This window comes from Urocitellus parryii, chromosome 12 (assembly GCF_045843805.1).
Source record: "Urocitellus parryii isolate mUroPar1 chromosome 12, mUroPar1.hap1, whole genome shotgun sequence".
Taxonomy (NCBI): Eukaryota; Metazoa; Chordata; class Mammalia; order Rodentia; family Sciuridae; genus Urocitellus; species Urocitellus parryii.
Genome location: NC_135542.1, coordinates 16,895,743 through 16,920,184, shown reverse-complemented (window position 1 = coordinate 16,920,184; position 24,442 = coordinate 16,895,743). Strand labels below are relative to the sequence as shown.

The 24,442-nt window shown below is 45.0% G+C and overlaps 2 protein-coding genes across 2 annotated transcripts in view; both read left to right on the top strand.

Moving 5' to 3' along the window:
• LOC144249853 (uncharacterized) overlaps positions 1 to 24,442 on the top strand; it is a 475,070-nt gene that overhangs the window by 450,309 nt on the left and 319 nt on the right. The gene's annotated exons all lie outside the window — the stretch shown is intronic.
• On the top strand, positions 19,603 to 24,384 carry LOC144249824 (ral guanine nucleotide dissociation stimulator-like). The gene is made up of 4 exons (XM_077792031.1): positions 19,603 to 19,792; positions 20,862 to 20,976; positions 21,170 to 21,267; positions 24,373 to 24,384. Exons 1-4 carry the CDS (start codon positions 19,673 to 19,675, stop codon positions 24,382 to 24,384), a joined length of 345 nt encoding a protein of 114 aa, XP_077648157.1. The 5' UTR covers positions 19,603 to 19,672.

Here is a 24,442-nt window from a genome sequence, read left to right as displayed (position 1 = left end):
CACTAAGTGACCCACTCCTGCTTAGGTACTCTTAGGTGATATTTTCATTTCACTTATGTCTTATAAGTGTGGCTCCAAAAGTTATGTTCTTGTTTGTTTAGGCCCTTGTTCCACTGTGGTAACATGTCCAAGGAGATGGCATACCTTCCATTAACCTATCTATGTATCCATGTATCTGTCGTTATATCCAACCATCTCTCTTCTCTATCCCAGACGTCTCCACATCCATGTATATCCATCATCTGTTTCAACAATTGACAATATGTCAGCAAATTTTTTTTACTTCTATTTATATTTGCTACTCCTCTAAGTTTCCATATTATTTAGAAATAAGTGCAAGACAGCAAACAAATGGTAAATGAATGGAACTGGAGACTAACATACTAAGTGAAATAAGCCAATCCCCAAAACCAAAGGCAGAATGTTCTCTCTGATATTCAGATGTGGACTCATAAGACCCTCAAAAACAATAAAATAGAGGAAGGCACTTTTGAAAAAGACCTCTTAAAAACCTTTCAAAATCAGAGTTTTTAGGAGAATTGGGAGGAGAAGGCAGTGGGTAAGTGTAGTCTGTCGGGCAATTGGTGGAGTGGTTAATTCCAAAATTTCTGAAGCTGCATCAGGCTCAATAAGTGTTCCTCCAGGCTGTAGTTAGAGATCACATTGCCTTTAATTAATTGTGGGTATAGGCCCTTCTTTGAGGTTGGGATGTCAGTGTGAATACTGGGGCCAGAGACAGTTCAGTTCTAGCTACCAAAACAGGCACAGAGTCTCACATTCTGAAAGCAAGTTCCTAGCTACATTCTGCTGTTCTCTTACCAGGGCTGTGGCTCTGCATTTATCCAGTTTTCCAATGTGGATGACACAGAGGCTTCAGTACACTGTCTAGAAATAATTCTTATTTGTAAAATTGAGTAGGTAATGCAAAATCATCGTACATTTGTTAGTAGTAAGGGAAGAACTAAGAACAACAACACTAAATAACTACCAAGGAAACAGCTAATATAGGAAACCATATATCTTAAATTCTCTTTAGTATTCCCAGAAATGATTGAGGCTATATAATACCCTCAAATATTGTGGGCTACTCTGAAAAAGAAGTACTAAAATAATAAGAAATGATTCTTCAAAATTAAAACAGAATAGAAAAAAAACCTTAAATGAGTTATAAATAGTCTAGATGTGGCCAAATTCAAAATGTGCTACAAATTAAAGTCCCAGCACTTAGTTCAGAAAGACAAATTGTTGAAAATTATGGAGCAGAAGTTAGGAGACATTTGTTTTTTCTTTCAGTAAATATTTTGAATGCTTATTAGTGGCTCCTGCCCTCAGAAAGTATAATTTAGTAAAGAGTAAGAAACAAAACATTACAAAATGAGTATATCCAATGGAATTATGATAATTTTCTATAAGGTACAAGTACAAAGAGTTATAATGTTAATAATAATTGCAATGTACATGATTTTAAACTGTGCCTAGAACTATTCTCAGTGAAAGCTTCAATATATTAGCTTATTTAATCTGTAGTATGATCCTATGAGGTAGATTCTCTTCATGAGGATGTCAAGAACTGTGAAGGGTCTGGATTTTGCTTTACTTACAAGCTACCAAGTTGTAGGAAACCTGGCAAAAGATGTGAGATTTCTGCGTCAGAGACAAAGGACTTTATTACTCAAAGCACAGCATGTGTCATAGATTTCAGATTCACAAATACACATGCCATGGTCTTGTGCCATAGCTAAGGAACACTGAGCTCAGGAAACCAAATCTTCTATATTGGCTCCAGCACACCTTCTGTCTTCCTGAGGGGAGATACCATCATTATCATATGGATGATAAGCAAAGCCACTCCTTATGCTAGAAGCAAAATAAAGAAAGTGTTCTATACAAATATTCTTAAAAACATAACGTGGAGCAAAGATGTACAGAAATGAGAGTGACCCTTACGGAATTATCTCCCAACAGAAAACGGGAAGCACAGAGAGGTTGAATGATGGTCTTAGGCCCCAAGTGAAGAAGTACCAGAGCCAAGATCCAAAGCAGTCTACGTAGACCATACTCTTCACCAGGGGTTGTCAACCCAGGCCTGTTTTTTTATGACTAATGAATCAAGAATGTTTTTCTGATTCATAAAGGATTGTAAAAAAACCAAATGATATATGATAGGGATTGAATGAGGCCAACAGACATTAAAATATTTATATAAAATCCTTGCCAACCTGTGCACTTAAGTGGAGCTCCTGGCTACCTCTCAAATGGTTAGAGCAGTGTGTGTGTGTGTGTGTGTGTGTGTGTGTGTGTGTGTGTGTGTGTGCAGGGTCTATGTTCTGTGTTTGAGGGAGTGCAGATAAAGAAGGCATGAAGTGAAAATTGAATCAGGCCTTGAAAGGTGAAGAGGAGCTGAGTAAAGAGAGAAGAGCAAGCAGATTGCATAAGGAAAAAAGTTTCTCTGAATGAAGAAAAAACAATTTTAGACCAAAGCTCAGAAATTACAGCCACCACCCACACTTATTCATACTTCACACCCAATGTGCTTGTTGTCCCTGAGTGTTCTGCACTGAGCCAGTACATGGTTCAGGAGGAATAGATATGGGACAAAGTCTTCTGGGGCAAGTGGCAGAAATGTGGCCACTTCAACCACTGCACTCAGACCAGAAGCCTTGGAGTCCTTCTTGATTCCTGTCTTTTTCCTTGCTCTGCAATATATAGGACTAATCCTAAAATAGCTGCTGAAACCAACTGCTAAGTCTTTCCCTGCACACTACTGCAGTCCAGCCACAGTTAGGAGAGCCCCCTGAATGGATCTGTTTTCACACCACCTGCTCACTTTGTCTTCCATGCTGCCATCAATGTGATATGTTTACAACTCAAGTCACATGATGCCATTCTCCTGTCCCAGTCCTATGAAGGTTTCTCAAAACATGTAAAAGAAAGTGCAGTTCCTCGTGTTCCTGCCCACTTCTTCAGCCTCATTCGTTAGCTTTTCTACTGTTATTCACTTAAGTTTCTCAAGTTCACCTCCTTGGAGATGCATTCTCTGATGGACCTCATCCCTACGATTCTGTAGACTGAACACTGCTTTATTTTCTCCATGATAACCCTTTTTAAAACATTTCTTTGTTTGGTTTATTTATATAACATCTCTCTTCAGCCTTCCCTAGAAGGAAGGATTCCTGAGGGCAAGGATTTGATCTTGTTTAGAATTCATTCTGTGTCCGGGGAAGTGTTTGCTACATTACATTATGAATGGGGGTGTCAATGCATATTTGTTGAAAGAATTAGCACATTAATTTATAAGCCTCATGCGAAAGCATACCATGTATCTCCTATGATTAAAGAAAACCTCAGCAATGAGATAGATAAGCTGATCCTATCAGTGACAGAAGTTGGCAAGAACCACCCACCTGGCTTTTCAAACCTTCCATAAAGGAAGTAGCTAGGGAGGAAGAGATGTGTAGATATTTGGCCAGAGACCTGGTGTATCACTGATCAAATCACACCTTGTGTTTGTGGCTGACACTTGTAATTGGCATGAAATGTGGACTGCTTTGGGTCCCAGCCACCGTATAAATCCCTTTGAATGACCTAACATATGGTGGAAGAGACTTCAAGGATACCTGGGAACCTGCTAATTATAACCATTTCATTTATATAGTCCAAATTTTTATAGTCTAATTTTTTTCCTAGACCTTTAAAGGACTCCAAAAATAACCAGCAGAGGGCATTAGAAATTTCTGAGATAGCATCAGTTAAGCTCACATTTTACTTTAAGAATTTTATATACTTGTTGAGAGATGGCTTTAAAAAAAAAAAAAAATCTAAAGTGGATTCCACACACAATGTCTCCCCCAAGTGGTTCTTGTTGTGTTTGCAGTTCAAAGCACAGACTTCCTATTAGGACTTTGAAGTTATGACTCGAGTATTATTTGGAGTAGAAAATGTGTACTTGTCAGTATGAGAGTAAAATTCTATTTATTCAAGTTCACTATAGATGATTCTTTTTTTCTCCAACTGAAGCCAACCAATCCACTGTGTAATCAACTTTAACAGTTCCTCTTTGTGGTCATTACGATTTGAGGTGGAGAAGAAAAACATTTGTTTATTCAGATGAAGTGCAAATCACAAAATGTGTTCGAGACAAATTGAAGTGGGAATTGGGCATTAGTTTTGGGAAGGGGAAGGAGCAAGTGTGTGGGCATGAAAAGAGGTGGTGAGGTGGATGTGACCCATGGGTCACAGCTTGCTGATCAGAGTAGCACATGATCATGACAGGGTTGTTAGAAAGGCAGGACTGCCAGCCATTCGTACTAAACCAACACTCCATTGTGGATGAGCCACTATCTATTGATATAATTGGGCACATTTCTTAGTAATTTCAACAATGATGATCTCCGCTGCTATAAGACTTGGCCATTGTGTGCTTGCTTTTAAGATATAGTTAATTTTCCCAATAAACAACCTTTTGTTGGTATTCAGATTTTACTCAGTCGGCCATGTACCCTTCTATGAAGATGAAAATATTAAGTTATAGAATGATAACTCCAGGAGAGGTATAATTCTATCTTGAAGATAATTGACATATGAATTCAGATTTTGTTCACAGCATTCAAGGAGTACTTGTTTATGTTCACATGAAGTACAGCCACACAGAGATCTTTATCAAACTAAAGGATCTTATGTGAAATCATAGCTATAATTTAATTTCTTTAACAATTCTAGGTTGACTTTTTGGTTTAATCATGTGGGATTGTCCATAGTTATAGGACCAAGTTCAAGCTTAGATGACTTGTGTTTAAATTGATTTAGCTTTTAATATGCCTGAAGAAAAAAGAAGCTGTCATGCCATTTTTGTGAGGTATTTTTTTGTTTGTTTATTTGTTTGATAATCAACTAAAGATGAGAAAGGAGTCAGAGCAGCCACATGGTCTAGATCAGGTGCTGTAAGATAGAATTTGGTCCTGCTCTGCATATTCCCTAAAGGACTGACAAAGAAACAGAACTTGGGTATTGTAGCATTCGGGAAGGTTTCAGACACAGTGATCATCAGGCAGGGTGCCTCTTCGGGGTTGAGATATAAATACAGAGCAGGTGTAGATGAGGTGATCTTTAACCTCCACTTGTAGGAATGATAATGAGCTGCTGACACCAGTTAGACTCACATCTTCCAGTGATTGGGGATTGAGTAGATAATCCCACAACTGATTCCTAGTAGATGTGGCCCTGAGATAGAACAGTAAAAGTGAGGAGAAGCTATTGTGTATCAAATTTCAGTCCAAGTAGACTGCATTACAGAGTGTCTACTCTGCACTAAGCATGGTTTTTGCACTAAGCATGGTGCTAGGCTATGGGGTGGAGGGAGGGCCATGCCATTGTAATTGAGACATAATAATTCTCACTTATTGAACTAGCAGTCAAGACAGGGTATATGTAAATAAACACAAAATACAGTTTTTAGGCCTAAGAATGAGAATGGATTTCAGATGTTGCTAACTCCGGGAGACTAATATCTATATTGGTTTTGTGGGTTATATCTTTATGTGAGTATCCATTTTTTAATTCTTCTTTGGGATACTGACTGATATGGGTGACAGAGAACTTGGCTTGAGGAAGAGAAAGAAGTCCAAGATGAATAGAGAACAGTGACAAGTGGAGCAGTGCTAGGAGGTGCAGTTGGAGAGAGTGGGCCAGGCCGCTCGGGCATTGAATGTTGAGCTAAGGAGTTTGGATTCCCTTTGAAATCAGAAGACATTGTGTTGCTTTAAACCGGAGAAACATGATATTACATATGTTTTAAGAAGATAATCTGGCTTTTTTGTGGAATAAAAAAGATCTTGGGATCAGGTATGGGGGAGCGGAAGCAAACACTCGTTAGTAAGTGTGGTAGTGATCAACGATGACAGTTCTGTGGGTGGGGGTGACTTTAGAGAAACTAATAAGGTGTGATTGGATTGGGGATAAAATTTGAAGTTTGTGCAAACTGGGAGCTACAATTATTCTAATAGGTGTTGTGTTGTATGGGAGAGTGAGGCTCAACAGACAAATACTTTTCTGATATCTATTCTTCAGAAACAAGATCTCACTGACATAGCTAGGAAGACCACGGGTCCCTATGCTGGCAACAATGGACTGACATTGCTAGCAGATCATGCTGAATCACCAGGCCCTGCCAAGCCCTTGACATATGTAAGTTCTTTAAAAGCAGGTACAATTGCATAGGATATCTAAAGAGCCCTACTGAAATCATGATCCACCTTATTCCTCTATCATGGGGAAATGTTTTCATATTTCTTTTGGTGAAAATTATTTTTTTAAAAACTGTACATTTACTTCAGAGGACTTGGGGAGTTTCCTGTAGGTCAGAAAAATAATATCTTTGATGAACTATTGAGTGAAAAGAAGTATTTAAGAAATAACTAGTGAATCAAAAACAGTGTTTCATTAGTCACTACTTAAAAGTGAAGTTTGGGGTATGAAACCATCCTTTTTATTAATATTAATTAATATTAATTTATTATTAATAGCCAATCCCCCCCAAAAATGCCAAATGTTTTCTCTGATATAAGGGAGGGGGTGACTCAAAATGGGGTAGGGAGGGAGAGTATGGGAGGAAGATTACCTCTAGATAGAAAATAGGGGTGGGAGGGAAAGGGAGGGAGAAGCATGGATGGTGAAAGGAGACACTCATCATTATACAAAATACATGTATGAAGATGTGAATTTGGTGTCAACATACCTTATATACAAACAGAGATATGATAAATTGTGGTATAAAGGTGTATTAAGAATTGTAATGCAAAAAAATAACAATAATAAGAGAGCTCATGTATAATGGTATAATTTAGCGTGAACATACTTTATATACAGAGTTACAAAAAATTGTGCTGTGAATGGATAATTATGATTGTAATGCATTCCACTATTTTCATGTATGTAGGAAATTTAAAAAAAGAAAAATCAAAATTAGATATGCTAATCAAAATAGAGCCAATTAATGTTAATATAAGTAAACATAAATTAGAGTCATACATTAGTTTTTTATTTATATAAAATTTATATGAAGAATAGTTTGCCATGGATTCTGCCTCCTAAAATACCTTTATCTAGAAATTTATTTTCTAATTTCTTTCCAATAAGTTCTGCCAGATTTCTGCCCAATTCTGAACTTCATGCTCTGCATTCTATGATCAGAATTAAGAGAAAAGTAAGGATTTGATATAAAATAATCAGCAAGGAAAGAATATTGAAATGGACTAATGACAATAACCAGTAATATATGATGAGTTAAGAAAAAAGAAAACTTATCTCACAAATTATTAACTTTCCAGAAATGATTCATTTTTCTTTTGGTACTGAGAAATGACCCCAGGGGAACTTTACCACTGAGCTCATCTTCAGCCCTTTTTATATTTTATTTTGAGACAGGGTCACATAAGTTGCTTAGGGACTCACTAAGTTGCTTAGGGACTCGATAAGTTGTTGAGGTTGGCCTTGAACTTGTGACTCATTTTGAACATGGCAGTGAATACCATATTGTTTTTGTTAATTGGGAAATATGAAATATGAAAGCATCGACCAGGTAGGGTCATTGAACTGTTCACCAGACAATGACGTACAGTGCCTGGTCAAGGTTTCACTATGGGATTGTGTCTAATGCTATGTCCAGAAGTCCTTCTCTGCCCAGGGCATCTAGGTCAGCTAGACATCTAAGGGGAGATCCTATAGTGCTGACCCAAAGGATGTGTTTCTGACTTTGAGAGACGTGTCCCCTGTCCATGGCAGTAATTCTGTCACCTGGTGGCAGGAGGCCAGGAGAGATTTTCATGTGTCTCAGGAGGCACCGTGACTCTGGAGCCCAGCTTGATCTGGTGTTGAGGTGTGATAAGATCAGTTCCAGCATAGCCACTAATTAATTGATCATCAGAGGGACATACAACCCTGTGACATTACTGTGGTTGTGGGAATCCCCTGAGGAAAGGGAAAGTAGAAGGGTCTAGCCTGACCACTGTGTCTGTGGTGGGCTTCTGCTCTAAACCATGAATATCAAATGTGCTGAATTTCATTGGGCTCACAGAATAAGACACAATGAGTACTGAGAACTGTAAGCCATGTGTGAACTGTGGTCAAGCGACATTCTAGAGTGTGATCATATAAATATTTTGAAAGGCTTTAGGGAGTCAGAGTTTAGGTTACCTGTTGTAATGCTGTTTCTTCTTGGCACTCATAATATAAAGAGTTGTATACATTCCTATATACATATCCTTTCTGACACTGCTTTAATAGTGGGATAGTTGAAAATAGTTTCCTGGGCTGGGGTTGTGGCTCAATGGTAGAGCGCTCGCCTAGCACGTGTGAGGCCCTGGGTTCGATCCTCAGCACCTCATAAAAATAAATAAATAAAATAAAGGTTAAAAAAAAGAAAATAGTATCCTTATTCTAATTTTAATAAGCAGACTTTTGTTGCTGACATCCTTGGTCTGTCACATCTAGCCCTAGAAGAAGAAACTGTTAGTAAGCTGCAAGTCACCATCAAAGTATTCCTTGATCTGGAATCTGCACTGTGATGCTCATTCAGATCCCCTGGGAATTATAAAACTACAGTTTGTGACTTACCAGGACTGGATGGGTGCCAACCACCCAAGCAGCTATTTTGTGAAGCACCTGTTGACTCAAGGCTTTTGATGATGAATTCATGTATGGAGACTGTAATTCTTCATAGATCTTTGCATTTGGTGAGTCACAGAAAGTATCTGAGATGATAATCATTTATAAACATGTCCACAAAAATCTCATTTAGTATGCATAACAGATCTTGGATGGGTAAATATTGCCACTTCCATTTTTGCATTTAAGAAAACTAATAATGACATAATATTTTCTCCTTTTTTTTTTTTTTTTGCCTTTGAGTATCCCAGTGTCTTGATCGAGCATTATTGTTGGTAGGTAGGATAGCAAGAACTTGAATTCGGGGATTTTCCTATCATGTTTCAATCTATTGTTTTTAATGGATTGCTTTTAACTTATGAAGATTTGTGTCCACTACATTTTTAGCTTTTGACAGTCCTAGCAGTGGGCATCCAGGTAACCCTCAACTCCTGGTCAGCACAGACCAGGCTCAAGGAACATGAGGATGTTCCTTGTAAAAATGCTTAAACACTATATGTCAGTGATGTACCAACAGGTTGAATTTCTGTGTCAAAGGATGTATGTTTACTTCTTTGACTAAACTCTGCCAGGTAGCTCTTCTGAATAGCTCAACATGGCTACACTTTGCCAGCATTTTATTATCTAGGTTTCCCCCTTTTGTATGTTGAGTACATACAAACTGATAGTACACTGTTTTTGCTGGTATTTTTCTTAGCATCTCTTCAAATGCTTTTCACTTTGGAGGAGAGTGTCTTGTGAAAATGAGCTTCCTCTGAATCTTTCTGCTCATTCCTTTACTTGACATTATCCTTTTCTTATTGTACATGTACGTTCTCTGGACTTGTTGGATTCTTTGTCCATTACAAGGAAGACAATATTGGATTGTTTGTCCATTATGAGGACTAACAGATCCTCTGGAACTTTTAAACAATTAGTAAAATTCTTAAACAATCAGTGAGCACAGATTGGCCTACCATTTGGGGAGGAAAAATGTTAGATGATATATTCAAAACATGAAGTCATATTTATAATAAAGTAAAACATGGGCTGAGCTAAAATATATCCTTAGGATCTTAAACATTCTGTAATAAATCTATATTCCTTGAAGTACAGCATTGATCATCTCTGGGTAATGAAATGGAAGTAAAGGTATCAAAGCAAATGACCATTTGTTAACAATTTTCTGTGGTTTAGTTTAAGTGATAAAGTTGTGATATATATTAATTAATGGATCAAATTGGTTGATAATTGTTTAGGTATAATTTAGGTGCCATCAAACTGAGGTTGTTGGCTGTGTGTCAGGTTTCTGAGGAAAGCTAGGAATGTTTAGTGACATGAAGCCATCACTCTGGAGACAACCATCCTGGTACACCTGCAATCTGAGTACAGTCTTGAAGAGGCAATGTGTCTGGTCTCTTTTCCTAACCTTCAGGCTACATGTGTACATTTGAGAACGGTTCCAGCCATTTTCTTATCCTTTGGGTCATTCCCCTCATACCTATGAGACAGTTTATAGGTGAGGCCTTAAGAATAACCAAATATTCCATAACAAAACCTTGTGATTTGTGTAATATAAGATATAATATATTCACTCAGAAATTCTATTTTAAGTTACTTGCATCTAAGTTAAATGAAACATATTTATAGGCATCCTGGAGAAGACAAAAATTTTATCTTTGTTATCATCATTATCATCTATCTGTTTTATTTATTTATTTTTTTACTTGAGCTAAATTCACAAATTGGCAGCCCATTTTATTAGATATGGAATTAGACACTATTTAAAATTACCTACCTTTAACTTTTAGATATTTTTACACTAATACTGAATTTTTGCACCTTTAAAAAACACAAGGTCTAGGCCCATGAGCCTCAAGGCAGTGGTGAGCTAGAACATGTTTTCATTTGGCATAGCCCTTGGCACGCCCTGAGGTCATCTATTCAATCAGCTTCCATACTCCTGCTGCCTCCCTGGCTTTCGTAAGTATTGCATACAATATTGGAATTGGGGACCCCAGTATACAACATTGCACTCTCTGACTATTACAAGTCCCACTGTTCACTTAGCCATACCTGACATAGCCAGCAGTATTTTCAAGCAAATACTGTGAAATGTTCAATTCTATATGCTCTTTTCCAAAACAGCATTAGGCAGGAACACAGCATACATAAATATTAGAAACACATTATTAATACATCTAATCCAATGACAAGTTTACACTTTTCAAATACACTTTTGATTTTTTTCTCTTGGGTATTACTTATAGGGAATTATACCAGGTGTGTAATTCGGAAATGAGAAATTTTTTGTCAATTGTATTGTTTTACTGCTTATTTTTACAAATAAAGATAAAATACTTACTTGTTCTGGTGCAGGTGTTTTCCTGCATACTAGGTATACTCTGCTATTGGGATGATGCTGCATATTGTGCTTGGCACTTATATTGTACTTAGTAAATGATAGGAAGTCAATACTGAAGTTAACCTCTTGTTTCTAGCAGCCGTGCTGAAGATCCTGGGTGTGCCACTTTCTGCAATACATAGCGCTCTCTTCAAGTTCCTTATTGACTTCCTTGTTCTCAGAATCATGGTCTCCTGCTCTTTGAAAGTGGCCAAGCATTGCTCCGTGAATGTGGAAGATGGGCGTGTGGAAGGCTCCAGGGAGGAGGGATCATTGATCATGTACTCTAATCCTTGTGCCTGTTTAATGACCTGTTTTTTCTTCTTTCGTTTTAAGGGAGACACTGCCCTCAAACACTTCTGTGCAGCTGGGAATACAGGCCTCTACTTCACTTTGAAAGAAGCATTAATGGTTCATTTCCAGAAGACATGAGAAGAGAGAAGTGAGCCTCTGGTATCATGCATTTTCATTGCTTTGCCCATGGGCTGGAAGAGAGAAGACTTGCTTCATCAGATTTGATCACTTTTTTTTTTTCTGAAAAGTTCCACACAGAGGTGAGTCCCCAGCATGTTTAGAAGTCATTTCAGACCCCTTTCTTGACGGAATTGAATCAGAGCCCCTGATGATGTGGAAGAGCTAAAGATGGGTTTGCTATGAATTTTCTATTCCGTTTCTCAGGGCCTGAGTCAAGCCAGCCATTGTGCTGTCAGTGCATGAGCTGCTGGTCAAATGTGAGGAAGTGGTCTTGCTTTGTGAAAACACCACCCTGATTCAGTGAGCCAGAGGCAGCCTGCAGTCCCTCAGTTTTCCTGTAAAGGCAGATTGCTGTGGATGGCCTCTGGCCTCATCATGCAGCCCTGCTCAGAGTAGGGGATTGAGGGTCCAGGCAGATCCCTAGTTCCTTTTGACCTTTATTGCCATTGGGCCACCCCAGAGTCCTTGGACTCTACCTGGTCTTCTGGCCTGGGTCAGGGGATGTGAGGTTTGGAATCCCTCTCTGTGGCAGGATCCCAAGACCCCAGCCACTTGAGGACAGGCACAGCCTTCCCTAATTGTGTTAGAGTTGGAGACTTCTCCCACCCATCCTCATCCATGCTCATCCCACATTTTGTAGCTTGACACCTGAGGACCTTTATTCATTGACTTAGTTGTTAGTAATGATGGTTACTAAGACTAAGTGACTCTTTCAAGTCACATCACTTGCATGGTAGGGCTAGAGCATGGATCTTCCTAATTGATTTCATGGGACTCTCTCATGGAACCTGTGACTACCTCCTAAACACACACTCTACATTTGGAGTGTCAAAGTTCTTGGCACTGCCTCCTTGGCAAGTGTATTTTGTCTTCTATGTGGGAATTTCACAAATATTTTCCTTTGGTTTGTGGAGGTCATGCAGAAGTGATTTCATTTGAAATAGCCCAAACAAGAAATACCAGTTGTCTTTTTCGCACATGGATGTGTGTAGTGAACACCCCTTTCTGTGTGCTTGGATGAGTTACTCCTTTGAATTTGTTGAGGAATGGTTGGCTGGGGAGCAAGGTAACGAGAGATGGATATCAATGCTTGTCCAGTATTCTGAAGTGAAGAATGTATTGAGGATGTGAAGGCTTTTCTAGCCAGTTCCTATGGCTCAGTCAGGGATCAGTCAGAGGGTTCTGTCTGGTAGACTCTTTGGAGTAGATGTCAAAATGGACCAGTCTTACTCTGTCCAGGACTGAATGCTGAGCTTGAGTGGGAGCTTCTTTTCAGTTCAAGTACTTCCATGAGTCTGTCCTCTGTTCTCTTTGTTTGTTTGTTTGTTTTTTTATTTTTTTCAGTTTTCAGTGGACACATCTTTATTTTATTTTATTTTATATGGTGCTGAGGATCGAACCCACTGACCCACGCATGCCAGTCGAACACGTTACCACTTGAGCCACATCCCCAGCCCCCTCTGTTCTCTTTTTTCCAAGCAGTTTCTAACAGGAAAGGAGAACAAACATTGAAAGTACGGTGATTGATTATGTATACCGATGTTATTTGAATCAACTTTGTATAATTCAAAATTAACTTTTTGCTAGTAAAATTTCATATGTTGAGGAAATAATGAAAATATTGGGGTTGGGGGATGAGGAGGGGCAAATCAAATATTTTTGAGTACCAAGACCTGTTTTTTTTTTTTTTTAACTTAAATCATAAACTGCCTGAGGACCACAGCAAGTAGATATTTCCAGAGACAGTGGGAAGGTAGTAGCACATGAGGAAGGGAAGAGCTCTCAGGATGGGAAGAGGGGGCCGCTTCAGGACTCACGGGCAAGGCACGAGGCTGCTGGCCATGGTACATGCCTGGGCCCACTGAGTGGGGAAGATCCATGCTCTGTGTCCCTCCACACTCCTCTGTAGCTTGTGTTGGCAGCAGATCAGGGAATTGGGGTCAGAAGTGCTCCCAGTAATATAGGCACCAGCCCCCAGAGTGTGTTCCTAGCCCTTTCCCCACCTGGCCTGACTTGGTGCTTGTGTTGATGCAGGGCTGAAACCCTACAGTCATCAGAGTGTGTCTGCGGTCCAGATCCACCCTACATGGCCAACATGCTCAGACCTTCGGCTGGGTCCTAGGCCTGCTACAACCAAACTCTGTCAACTGGGTGGCCAACAACAGAGGAAGGGCCTTCCCTCAAGCTCCAGGGGCTCAACACACAAGGTGTTGGGCAGTCTCACTGCCAAAACACCTCACAGGTTCCTAGGGGACTGTCCCCCCAACTCTCCCAGCCCTTGCCCACTCTCCTATTGCTGCCCACGATCTGTGGTTCCCATATGGGCATCCCGCCCTGGCTCCAACCTCACATAGCTGGTATCCCCAAGTCTCCCTGGTATCTGGGTCCAGACTCTCCTCTTCCTACAAGAATATCAGATATTGGATTTGGTCCCAGTTGATGCTGTGTTCCATCATGTGAGCTCTTAGCTTCATCACTGTGCAAAGACTCTTTTCCCACACAAGTTCGCACGACTTTTGGCTGGCTAAGAATTTTCAGGGGACACTTTTCTAATGAGTACACTTTCCTTCCTTCCGATCTCCCACCAGTGAGCATTCCTTGCACCCTTGTCCTAGTTCCTTTATGGCAGTTTCCCTCCTTATGGCTGAGAGGACCTAGTGACCCCTGGATTCACATGTTCTCCTTAATCACCAACACACTGCAGAATTCTCCAAAGGGCCATATATGCTCCTGGAAGTTGGTGGTGGAAATAGTTCTCCATCCATTAATCACTCCCTCACTCACTAATGTCCTTGTGTCCTTGAGAAAGGCTCTCCCTTTCCTGGTTTTCCTGAATAGAAATCCTCTTGCCTCTTGGGTGAATAGGGTTATAGGTTGTGCAGAGGGTGTTGGTCCACTGAGCATCTTAGAGACTGTCCTTTATGGAGCCTAATGATCCTCATTGGGGAATGAGGCCAGGGTCCTAACTGTGGTTAGTGTGATGACACCCTGGGATCAGAGAGGGAAAGAAGGACGAGGGAAACTCAGATGTCCCTTCATGGCCCCTGGAGTTAGAGGACTTACCCCTTTGCATCTGGGATCAGGAGACCTCATTTCCTCGAGGACACGCACACTCAGACGTAAAATTTAAGTGTGGGTTCCTTTCTGGGGTCCAGGGCTGTTGTTAGCCACCAGGAATGACAGTGCTCTCCATGCTGAGTGGAGCCATTTTTGCCAGGAAAGAGAGCCCATGGTCACGCCTTGTGCAAAGCATCCCACACCAGGGGCTCCCATCCCTACATTCCTGTCCTGAAAGGAAGCCGGGCAAGGTGGGTCCAATCACCTCCCATGTGTTCACTCATCACTGTGTTCCAGCAATCACCCCAGTGAACAGTCCTGATGGGATTGGATGTGGCTCAGAATGTCACCCTCATGAGCCCTACCCTGCCACAGCTGCAGTTCTGCAGTGGGAGAAACTCAAAACCTCAAAACACATGCACATGAAAGAAAAGAGCAAGAGCCAGAGCCCAAACAGGCCAGGTGTGGCAAAGACAGCTGGAGTGCCTAGGTTGGGACTCAGAATTATGTCAGTGGGGTGGCATTGCTGCTGGCACCAGCATGATAACCGAGAGCCAGCCCTGCTCATTTTGGGGAGCAGTGTGTTGGGGAAGGCAGCAGAAATTGAGAGGCAGGATTGAGTTTGGCCCTAGGAGGAGGTTGGGTAAGAGGCCAGTGTGGGTTGGAGGGCCTGGGCAGATAGACAGAGGCCAGGGCACACCCCAAAGCCTGGAGACTGCACTTGATGTCCAGGGTTGTGAAACACCACTTCCCCTCTTACTCACAACTGAGAGCAAGGGGCATTGATGAGTTCAGTTTGTGTGCGGCTGCATCCAAGGTGGCTCGGCTAGGAACCTCTGTTTCCTTGACTCAGGAGGCTGGGAATCCAGGCTCCACTGAGGCTCGGCTGGGAGGATGGGACTCTGAGTTTATGCCTGTGTTCCCTGTAGGATCCATGTTGGCTGAGCCTCAGTGTTTTTGTAATGAGAGGATGGGTGACCGTCATGTCTTTATCACAGGACACACTTGCTAAATGGATTTGTTTGCTCTGAGGAGGAAAGAGAGAGGGGGGAGTGGTGCTGGAGACAGGGATGCAGACAGGGGTCATGGACTTGGCATAACTCAGTCTTGGAGGTGATATCCCATCACCTGTACCCACTTCAATTCCCATGAATCCAGAGGCTGAGCCCCCTTGAGGTGAGGGGTGAACTGGTTCTGGGCAGCAGGATGCTGTGGTACCTCGGAGTCTCTGTGAGACCCCAACACTAGACACACTTGGCCCTTTTGAAATCTTAGGAGAAGCCTTGGGAAGTTGTAAGGGAGAGGGGAGAAGCCTCTGCATCTCAGTCCCCTCCAACTTGCCATGGTGTAGAGAGGGAACTGCAGCCACGATGGGACGGACATTGGCCATGTCCCTGTGTGGGACACAGGCCTGATTGAGTTAGGGTGCATTCTTTGTCTCTCCCTTTCTTGTGATTATCCCATCTCTACATTTGTGCTTTAGCCACCTGTGAGTCCCATCTCTGGTTTCAGAGAGAATAGAGGGTGTTATGGGCCAATAGACACAATAAACCCTAGAGATTAGATGCTACCCTACTTTCCAGAAAAGACTGGGCACACCATGAGTTGCACAATGATGGGACCAGGGTCCAAAAGATGCTGAGAGGGAAGGACTGGTTGTGAATGCATTTTTGAAGGCTCCAAGCTGGAACTCTAGTGGCACCAAGCAGGGCAGATGCTGGTGGGGATGTTTGGGTAGTTGTTGGTGAACACCTGTGCACCTGAGATGGGTAGGCATGGAGGAGAAATCAGCAGCCCATAGGGCTTTTGAAAGTGGTCTTATGTGAAAAGAGGCTCAGGTATGGGCACAGGAAATGACATCATTGCCTTGACAATGGATCAAACAGAACATGGAACCCTGGTATCCAGGCACCCACTTCACTGACCAAGCCATCCGAGCTCACTTGGTTGGAGCCACTGGAGGGAGAAGGATGTTCTCCTGTGGTTGCAGACAATGCCGAGCCTCAGGCTCCCAGGAATCTCAGGGGGGCCAACTAGCCCTTTTGTGGATACACTGGGTGAGGCTTCATCTTAGACGCCAGAGCCTCTGGCGATTGTCGCAGAGGAGCTCAAGAGTAACAGTGAGTAGCACAGGGCAGGTGAGCCCAGCAGGCCCTCTAGTCTGATCCCTGATGAATGGCCCAGGACTCCTATTCTGACTGTGTGTGTGTGTGTGTGTGTGTGTGTGTGTGTGTGTGTTTGTACTGATGGGAACTGTCCCATTGTGCTTTGACTCTAGTGTATTGGCACAAGTCATTTTTCTGTTTGTCACCATTTCCATTTTGAACCCACCATTCTTGGTCCCAACCCAGGGTGAAAATGATCAGAACACGGAGGAGCCCTTCAGGGTTCAGAGCCTTGAACCTTACAGGCAGGACCAGCTTAGGAATGAGCTCCTGCCTGTCATTTGTGGGAGGAACCTACAGTTCAGCAGCAACATGGGGTTAATCTCCTGGGATTTCATCCCCACCCAGCAGGTGCTGGATCTCTTGTTCCCAAGGTAAGCACCAGACCACCAAGCCCAAGTGTGTAGCCCCCTCATGCCTGGGTCTTGGGGCTGCCATGTGCCTCTCAGGGACCCAAAGGTTTGTGATACCTAATGAGATAGAGGACCACACTCATAGTGGAATGTCAGCCCCGAATGGGAGGAGTCCTGGAGGTGCCTGCCACAGCCTTGCAAGGGCAGTGAACTTCCCCTCTCAGGCAGAGAAACCATCCTGACTCCAGCTGATCCACAGAGGTCCGTGGAGCAGTCCCCACACACTGGGCACCACAGCTCAATGGTGTGCACTGAGCTCATTCCCAGGTGGACTCAGTGAGGCCAGGTGGTCTTTCTGGTGTGATGTTGGCTTTGTGAAGAACGTAGAACTGTGCCAGAGGCGTCTCAAAACTCGGGCCTTGGGAAAAGCACTTTTGGGTTAATAAAGACATGTTAGTTTCCATAGTGGGACAGAGCGTCCTAGCTGGGACATAGCTGGACAGGGGCTTTGGACATGGCAGCTCCCACACCCAGAGATATGTGGGAATCAGCAGTTTGGGCTCATTCACTGGTGAACATGGAGAAAGCACCCACTGTGTGAAGACACGTTTCCAGTCACGTTTCATAATTCAGTGAAAAATGGGGTGCAAATGATTGCCATTGTGTCCCTTTTCATGGGGTCAGCCTAAACCGCAGGTGCCATGAGTACATATCCTACATGTGACTGCATCCCTGACTCCATGAGGCATAACTGCACGCTGTCCTGTTCAGTGACCATGGTGGACCCTTGGACCAACTTCAACATGGAATGGGCTTGGGGTCAAGAGGGTGGGCTCCTGTTTCCAGAATAGGGACCTGCAAGGTGATTTGACTTGGGAAGGCTGAGGAAAGACTGCTCTGCCCAATTCAGTTTTCTGCCTGCAGTGTAAGGTGTGGGGCTTCAACAGTAGGAGGGGTAAGGCGGGGAGTTGTAGGTGGAGTCAGGGTCCTCTGGGGAAGGCCCTGGGATAATGGATCCCCCCACACCACACCTCCCTGTCCTCCCCCAGGGCCACAGAGATGTGGTCTGCACTCATGGGAGAAGAGAGGTCCACCGCTACTCAGGGGGACTCAGTGAGCTCACAGAGAATGAGGTAGCATTGCAGCCCACGCCAGGGGCGGAGGTGTCTCTTGAGCCCCGAGAAGAGTGGGCAGGAGGACAGACACTCCCAGAAGGTGCATTCCAGGTTGGAGAGCATGTAGCCAAGAGGAAGAAGAGTGTCAGGCCTGCCCAGAGGAGGGGAGAGCTGGTCAAACCATGGATCTAGCGCTCCTTGGTTGAAGGTTCTTTGCCTGTAGCGACCTGTCCTGACCCTGCCTGTACAGCCACTGTGTCTTGCCTGAGGTGGACTGGTGTGTTCAGAACCAGGGACGGTTCAGGAGGGTAGGGTCAGAGGTTTGCTCTGGAGGCCGTGGCGAAGGCAAGGCCAGGGTTTTGCTGACTCCACACCGGCCTCCCCACAGTGCCTCATCTTCCTTCCTGGGGACCTGGGTGAACTTCTACTCTGAGGCTTCCCATCAGCCTCCAGGCTCTCTGAGTCTGCAGCAGCTGCTGCCGTACATGTGGCTCCTCCTGAGTGGCTTTAACCTGGAGCACCAAGCACACCACCTGCTGGCCCAGGTTGAAGATGGCAGATCAAGCCAGGCAGAGCCTGAGAGCCAGGCGGACCGGGGTGAGTACCTAAGTACCTCAACACACCTCCAAACCATACCCCTCCAATTAGTGTAGCCCTGTATGAGTAGATGAGTCCACTATCAAGGTGGAGACACCCACCATCAAGTGCTTTTCCCCAAACCCACCTGTGATCATTGCTGCAGTGGGGAGAAAACCTTCAACACATGAGTCTTTGGGGACCAATCCAGATACAAAGTCTAGCTGTTTCTCTTTGATGGGTCCAACGTGAACTAAGAGGTACTGGGGTACAAGGGGCTATTTCCTTGAAAGGTGTTCCTGTAGTGGACCTCCTGTGCATAGAGGGTCCTCAGGGATTAATCAGTGGGGAGTCTTTGGTGGAACAGAAGCTGGATTCGGGGGCTCTCAGGTCTGTGTGTGAGACCTGAGCTGGCAGAGGCTCTCAGTTGTGGGGGATGTTGGGTAGTGTATTCCTTGAGTGTCACCTACCACGCCTCTGCCCCTGCCTTTCCAGAGCTGAGGGTCCCTGCTGATGCGAAAGTATATCACGGCCTGATTGGAGGAGTGCATTATGACTTTCTTCTTCGGGAAACAGATGCCAGCAAGTCGTTGAAGGTCAAACCAAAGGAGGTAAACAGCCACCTTCTTCAGTCTTTACTCCTGGTGCCACTCCACATCCTCCAAGGGGACAAGAACCTCAGGTTCTGGATGGATGTTGTAGAATGCCCACAGAGCCAACTGCCAGGCTGGGTGGGGTGCAGTTGCTGGGCTTTGCTGATGTTGTCATCCCCCACAGTTCTTGGAACCTTCTGTGGCAGTGGCATCCAGGACCCCAGCAGCTGTGAGCAGCAGCTCTGCAGTGGCTGCAGGATCATTGCCCCAGGCCACCCAAAGCAATGAGTGCTGCATGAGAAAAGTCACCAGTAGCAGCTCCTCACTGCTTCACTCCAGCGAGCAGGTGGAAGACAGCCGCGTTGTTCACGTCCTCCTAGAGGGACAGAGCCTGAGGGAGACAAAGCGCATCCCGGTAAGCCCGACAGCAGGGCTGCCTCCTGGGTGTCCACACAGTGGAAGGCAGGAGACACAGCCAACCCCAGGGCTATGGTGGGAAATAAAGAAGAGAGAGGTCCGTCTTAAGGGCTTGACCTGAGGAGGGAGAGCCTCAGCATGCCCAGCTTCAGTGGTGAGTGGGCCTGTGTATTGTGGGTTTTGCAGGCCAGAAGTGCAGACGGAAGTGCTGTGGACAGATGAAGGCAGAGATATGTCCAGTGCCTAGAACTTGGTATTCTCAATGAGTGAAGTTGGAGCAGAGGAGGTGGCAGTGACTTGTCACATGTGTAGGAGGGGATGTGTTCCTGGTGGCAGGGAAGAGAACCTCCTTAGCATGACTAGGTGTAGGAATTTGGGGTCGGGATCACCTGGGGGGTCATGCCAAAGCTTCGGAATGTTAGGCTTTGCATGTATGTAAATACGGAGCTAAAGGGGTTCTTGGCAGAATTTCTATGGATGTGCAGTAGACACGCTAATGCTGCAGGTGTCCAGCTGCAGAGGAGACATGTTCAGTGACTGCCAGTGCTGAGTCAAGTACATCATTACAACCAGACCCGCACCTAGCTTCCAGAGGCCAGGGCCTCTCAAAGCTATCATGAAGCACTCAAGTGCACACTCTTGTATCTGAGTCTGTTTTGTGTCGTGGCAGTCAGGACCCAAATTTTCAGTGCATCTGCCTCTTCCACCCACAAAGGCAGCCTGCATCCCAGATCACACTTGGTGCGCAGATCCCTGGCCCATTGCTCTCATCTCAGTGAGATGAGAGTGTGTCTGTGCATAGGCAGTTTGGTCCTTTGACATGAGTGGAATGTGGCTCCCCAGGGGGAGGGGAGATGGCAGGTACAGGCAGATATTTGTACCAGGATTGTTCTAGTAGCACATTGCAAGAACCCAGGTGGTATATGGAGGACACACTCAGGTAGCAGGATAACAAGATTGTGCCCTTGTATATGTAGCTGAGATTTCTCCTGAATGTTTGACCACAGTCTTCTGGATAGCTCTTCTAAAAGCCATTCTCTGATGACATTTGTCCCACCCTGATCCAGGTGACCTTTCAGGAGACGGTGACAAGCCTCATCCGCAGGGCCTTGGACCAAAATTTGTTGCAGCATGAGGATGTGGACAACTTTGAGCTGCTGTATATGATGTCTGAGGATGAGAGTAAGTAGGACAATCAGACAGTGGGGAGACATGATCCACAGTGGGCTCAGGATAACTGACAGCCAAGAGAAAGTGGGCCTTGGCCCCAAAATACCAAAGTGTGATGGCCTGGCGGAGACTCTCAGGGGTTGTGGGTGTTTTGTGGTATAATCCTTGAGTGCCACCTAACAATTCTCTCCACTTCGCTCTGCAGAAATCAAGGTCTCTGACCACTCACTCGTGTGTCTGTCCATGAATCTGGGAATACAATATTTCATCGTGAGGAAACGCCCCCAGGTCAAGGGAAAGGAGGTAAACACCTACCTTATTCAAGCTGTGCATGTGCTGCCATTCCACTCCGACCTGAGGAAATAAGAAGCCTCAGCACCTGGACATATTTGCTGGAAGCCCATAGAGCCAACTGACAGTCTGGGGTGGCTTTCTGTTTCTGGGTTTGCTGATGTTCCATCCCCCACAGTTCTCAGAATCAACCTGCAAGTCCTCCAGGCCGCTTTCCCACAAGCAGGTGGGAGACACCTGCTTAATTCGTGTCCACTTAGAAACACAAAGTCCAGAGATGGCCAAGAGTGTTCTGGTAAGCCTGGGAGCAGGGGTGTCCCGTGGTGCTTACACCTGGGTGGGGAGCAGACACTGGTCCAATACCATGGACTACTCATGCCCTCTTGAATTTGGAGCTTCTGGATGATCAGGAGGATAGATGGGAATCAAGAAGGGAGAGGTCAGTGTGAAGGGCTGGAGCTGAGATGAGCGAGTGCAGCAGTTTGTCCACTGCCATGTCTGAGGGAGTCTGTGTGTCAGGTGGCAGCATGCAGTCCAGAAGGGCAGGGACAGGTATGGGTGACAGATGAGAATAGGACAGGAACTAGGTTGCAGGTTCCCTTGTATGGGATGCTGACGTCTATGGAGGAGGACAGCAGTGTGAGGTTCTCCGTGTTCCTTGAACAAGGAGCTGAGAGAGTCTCTCTGCAGAGTCGATATGGATGTGGAGCAAGCACACTAAATGTCCAGGTAACCCAATGACCACCCTTGCCGGATGAGGTGCCCTCCTACATCCCAGCCAGCACTGAGCCTCTGGAGGCCAGGAGCTCTCGTGGCTATCTTTCAGCACTCCTGTGTGTGGTCATGTTCCTGGGTCTGTTTTTGGCCCTGGCAATCCAGACCAAAGCCTCTAGGTTTTGTGCCTAGGCCATTCCCAATGCCGCCTGCATCCTCGGGCATACCTGGGATCTTGGAGGCTATTGTCCCATTCCTCCCAACTTGTGGGATGAGATTGCATCTGTATGCAGGTAGTGGGGTCCTTTCACTCCGAGAGGAGTGCAGCTCCACAAAGAGCAATGGCAGGCCCAGGAAGTCCTATGTACAAGGATTGGGCTAGTAGCCTGTGGGAAGAGCCCACACAATGAGCAGGAGGTCAGCCTCAGGTAGTAGGGTCATGGATGTTGCACTTGTATTTAGAGTGGAGGTGCCTCCAGAATGCCCCTGCCCACTGTCCTTGAGTAGTCACTTCAAGGCCCATTTCCTGAAGGCCTGTCTCCCATGCTGCTCCAGGTGACCTGCCAGGATAGGGCTCCTGTTGTCATCCGCAGCGCCCTCGACCTACACTTCCTTACTGAGGAGAATCCAGAGGATTATGAGCTGGGCCAAATCATCTCTCGCCATCAGAGTAAGTGAGACAATCAGATAGCAGAGAGCAAGGGTCAGGATGTGGACTCAGGTCAACTCTTAGCAACAAAGAGTAGTCTCTGACCCCCAAGAACACTCCAACAGGTGTGTTGGGTTCGTGCACAAAGCCAACTGCACTTCTGCTGGCAGAAGGTCTCGAGGTCCAATGGTATACCCCAGTGGATATTGCGGCTCCCCACCAGGTGCCTCCCCTGGACATGAACAGGCATCCAAAGCTGACATCTTTGAGGAGTGAGGAGGAAAGCCTCTCTCCAGGAGCAGTATGTTTTCATGGTCTGGGATAGGAGTGGTTTCAAAGGAACATGGGAATGCATGGGCTAAAGAGGGAACTGGCATTTTGTGGACTGAAGCAGTACTATTGAAAGCCTTCTGTGTGACCAAAAAACCACTGCCTGGGCAGAGCATTGCCAGGATTCTAGCAAGCAGTAACAGGATGAAATTGGGAAGAAAACACAGCCTGGGAGACAGCCTGAATCATCTGTTTTTGCATAAATTCCATGGTCTTACGCACCTGAGTCCACTAGGCAAGGAGTGATCACAATAGCCAGGTTGTGATCCCTAACTAAAGTCAGATGAGGGCTTCCTGAGCACTTAGCCACAGAGCTCATCTGATAATAATGCCAGCGCTTTTTTGTTGGTTGGTTGGTTGGTTTTTGTGAGCCAAACACCACAGCAGCCATTATCCCAGCCTATGTACCCTGAAGACCACCATCCCTATGAGTTCTAGGATCACTTGTCTCCTATCTTAACCTACTGTTAGGTTAGTAGAGTCTATGGAAGAGGAAGTCTGTCTGGGGCCTTGGTAGCCTAAGAAATTCATAGCAGAGATCTCCACATCCAACCCAGAAGGGATGGAGAACAGGCTCTAGGTTAGAGGAGGGCGACAGGAAACACATGTTCAGAGGAAGGAGAAGCGGCTGTTGTATTCCCCCACTCGGGGTCATGGCACCACTGGGCCATACACCATGTTGGAGGGAAGCAGTCCCTTTGCTGGTCTTTGGAACCATTGTTCTCAGTAGGGCAGTATTTGGAATGTGGCCTCCATTCTCAGAAGCCTGGTTCACATGGAGGCGGGCTCCACCAACGCAGAAGCATGGCTCTAACGTGGTATCCGTGCTGGTCAGCCTGTCCTCACTGTGGCCATACTTGAGGAAAATAACTCAGAGGAGGAATCCTAGGCCTTTTCTCTGGGTTTCATAGCTTTCTCTTTGGTTGTGCACTGAGGCTGTCCATAAAGCTCTAGTGTGTGGCAGTGGAGAGCTCCTCAGCCCTTGCCACAAAGGCATAGACTGGGAGAGAGAGAACGAGGCTGGCAGAGAGGGAGAGAGAGAAAGATGGAGAGGGAGGACCTCTACTTGGAGAATGAGGATTCAGTGGAGCCAACAGGAACAAGGTACTGTTGCCCAGGGCACAACCCTGTTTAGGTCTTCCTCCAACCATGCTCAACCTTTCTTCCAGTCCCTCCCACCCCCCAGTAGTGTATTCATCTTGAATGAGAATTTCATGTTGACATCAGAGCACTCACCATCCAATGCTTCCCTCCAAACCCACCTATGAAGATGGCTCATGTGGGGACTGAATCTTCGGCACAGGAGCCTTTTGTGGGAGATTTCAGATGCAAAACCTAGTGGTGTGCTTTGGCAGATGCAAGAGGACCTGAGATGTTCTGGAGTCCAAAGCCTTTGGTAGGAACCGACATTAGGTCTGTTTAAGTGCTCTGCCTAGTTCTTCCTCAGGGAGGACTGTGGAGGCTGTCTTTGTTGGTATTGGTGCTGAATTGGAG

What these genes read in the sequence shown, in the direction of transcription:
- LOC144249824 (XM_077792031.1), top strand. Translation starts at nt 19,673, where the DNA reads ATGAGAAAAGTCACCAGTAGCAGCTCCTCACTGCTTCACTCCAGCGAG. An exon ending in GGGAGACAAAGCGCATCCCG is followed by an intron (nt 19,793 to 20,861) that starts GTAAGCCCGACA and finishes ACCCTGATCCAG; the next exon opens with GTGACCTTTCAGGAGACGGT. An exon ending in TATGATGTCTGAGGATGAGA is followed by an intron (nt 20,977 to 21,169) that starts GTAAGTAGGACA and finishes TTCGCTCTGCAG; the next exon opens with AAATCAAGGTCTCTGACCAC.